Genomic DNA, 2,739 nt, shown 5'->3' with positions numbered 1-2,739 from the left:
GCGGGAGGAGGGGGGGCTGGCTCGGCGTTAGTCCTGGAGAGTAATCGGTCTGTCACAGAAAAAGACCCAGCGATCGGCAAAAATAATGATCACACGAGAAGAGTCCCAATGGATAGTCACATGGGAGGTATGCGTAAGATTCGTTTTCATGTGGTGTATATTTTGAAGTTGGCAGCGACAGGGGGTGCGTCCTCCTCGTCCCTCGCCCCTCCTCCCCCCCCCACCGATGCCGGCACTGGCGGGAGAAGGCAGGAGGGGGAGGGTGTGCGCTCGGGAGGGCGGTGGCTCAGTCGTCCTCGGCCTCGACGAGGGCGCGCAGTTGCTCGACGGTGTGGATGCGCTCGTCATCGGGATCGTGCCGCCGGGGGCGTCGGGCCTCGGCGCCGCCGCTGTAGTCGTCATCCTCCTCGCGCTGTCTCCGACTGAGAAAAGGGGGGGGGGAGGAAATGGATTGGGCAGTGGCCCGCGGACGAGAGCAGGATGGTGAGTGTGGGGAAGATGCACCTCGGATGCGGCAGCGGGCAGCGATGCGAAAAAAAAAAAGAACAAAGAAGAAGAGGGGCCCCGCACCGTGATTCGTATGTCTTGTGCGAGGGAAGCCGGGGGAAGAGCGAAGGGGAAATGGCCGGCGGGTCCTCGCTGAAGTAGGGATGGTTCAGGGCATCGCGCGCGGTCAGACGCTTGGCCGGGTCATAGGTCAACAGGGCCGACAGCAGGGCAATGGTCTCCTCGGTGACCAGGGGGGTGACCCCGAAGAGGAAGCTGCCCAAGCCACCGGCTGCCGGGGTACTTCCCCCGCCGGGGCCGCCCTTCTCATTCAACTGGAGTAGCTTATTCCGAAGGTGGTTGTATGGCTGCTGGCGCAGGGTAAACTGGAGGACAGGCAACGAATGGGAGGGAAGGGGGGGGGGGAGAACGGGCGCGCAGGTGCAGAGCGTGAGCTGGTGCCAGGGGGGACATGCGCGGAGAAGGGAGCAGGGCGAGGGAGAGACAGGACAAGGGCATGCTCCCAAAGCATGCCCTCGGAGCAGAAGCAGGATACCCCCCTTTCCCCGCGAAAGTGGACGCACCTGCTTGCAGAAGGGCAGCGAGCTGACCCCCGGCCAGATGACCTCGTTCGGAGTGCCGAGCAGGTCGAAAATGGCCGACACCATGGCAAATTCCCCGGGGGCCGGGAAGAGCGGCTTCCGTGCCATGATCTCGTAGAAGATGCACCCGACGGACCACATGTCGATGGCGGTGGTGTAAACCCGGGACCCGAGAAGCAGCTCGGCCGCCCGATACCACAAGGTCACCACGTTGGGGGACATTTCCTTGACCGGGCTGCCGAAGGCCCGGGCCAGGCCGAAATCCCCGACCTTCAGATGCCCCCGGGCGTCGAGGAACAGGTTGGACGGCTTAAGGTCCCGGTGGATGATCCACTTGTCGTGGAGATGGTCAACCGCGGATAGCTGCACAGCCAGGGGGAGGGGGAAAGGGGGGGGGGGAGGGGGAGGGGGAGGGGGAGGGCAGGCAGGTGAGCGAGACAGGGGCATGGCAGAGGCACGCCGGATGGCAGTGGTATTGGCGGCGGCGGTGACGGTGGTGGCGGCGGCGGCGGTGGCAAGCAAAGGGACAGAGAGCTTGTCCGGTCGCACCAGCTGCTGCATCAGCATCTTCACCTCGTTTGGCCGCAGGAGACGCGGGAAGTTTTTCAGGAACTGCTTCAGCTCCCCGTACGAGGCATACTCCATGGCGATGTAGAAGTCGTCCGGGCATCGGGGAGACCCGACCACGATCTCCAGCACCCGGATGACATGTGGATGGTGTGCCGTCAGGAGCATGGACACCTCGCGCAGGGTGGTGATCGAGAAGCCGATCTGTCGCCGGCGGGGCCGAACGCGCCAAAGGGTTAGTACCAGGGCGACGGGTGTGGCCTGGCCGGGCGCGGGCCGGGAGGGAACACCGGCAGGGGAGATGCGAAGGGGGACGAGGAGGGGGGCATGCGCGTACTCGGTCGTGCTCCGGCTTCAGGCGTTTGAGGGCCACGGTTTCGCCGGTCTTGCGGCACTTGGCCCGGTAGACCACCCCGTAGGCGCCCTCGTCGAACTCCTGCAGGTCGGTATAGGCAGCGGCCACGCGCCGGCAGCCACGCAGACCGGGGGCCGACAGTGGCAGAGCCCCGCGGCGCAGGTCCGCCGGCGAGAGGTCCAGCTCGGCAAACGGATCGAAGCGGGTGGCTGGCCGGTCGCGCGCGCCGGAGCTGGCATTTCGCAGGGTGATCTGCGGCTGACGAGGCGCGTCGGCCGGGGCTGCCGGGCTTGCTGTGGCAACCGCGGGCCTGGTCGCGGCGACCGGGGCCGGGGCCGGGGCCGGGGTCGGGGTCGGGGCCGGGGCCGGCACAGCGGGAGGCGGTGACCTCTCCCAGCGACTCATGAAAAAGGCAGGGGCGGGGGGGAGGGGACGGGATGGACACGCAGACGGACAGATGAGCGGACGGGGGGAGGGGGGGGGGGGGGGGAGGCGGGGCGGGGAGGGCGAGGGGGAGGGGTCGGTGGTGCCGCCGGCCCCAGGTCGACACCCGCACACTGGCGCCTTTTCCTCCGCACCGACGGGCGATCGGCCGAGATCCGTTGGCACTCGTTTGGGAGTGCCGCCGGTCGGCTGGAGCCACCTGGTCTGCGTGTGCGTGGCGCGCGCATGCGTGAGTCCCTCTCTCGCCCCGGGGCAGTGTGCCTTTGGTTGCCGCGCCCTGTATTC

The 2,739-nt window shown here is 67.3% G+C and overlaps 1 protein-coding gene across 1 annotated transcript; it reads right to left on the bottom strand.

The window, feature by feature from the left end:
* Positions 1-263: 263 nt before the first annotated feature.
* H696_05213 (CMGC/CDK protein kinase) lies at positions 264-2,415 on the bottom strand (the record flags this gene model as incomplete). Its single annotated transcript, XM_009499073.1, has 5 exons — positions 264-422; positions 571-872; positions 1,071-1,451; positions 1,638-1,859; positions 1,993-2,415. The coding sequence occupies 5 exons, from the start codon at positions 2,413-2,415 to the stop codon at positions 287-289; spliced, it is 1,464 nt and encodes a 487-aa protein (XP_009497348.1). The 3' UTR covers positions 264-286.
* Positions 2,416-2,739: the final 324 nt, after the last annotated feature.

Source organism: Fonticula alba (genome assembly GCF_000388065.1).
Source record: "Fonticula alba strain ATCC 38817 unplaced genomic scaffold supercont2.9, whole genome shotgun sequence".
Classification (NCBI taxonomy): domain Eukaryota; order Rotosphaerida; family Fonticulaceae; genus Fonticula; species Fonticula alba.
The sequence above is the reverse complement of the archived record's forward strand: the minus strand, read 5'-3'. Positions and strand labels throughout refer to the sequence as shown.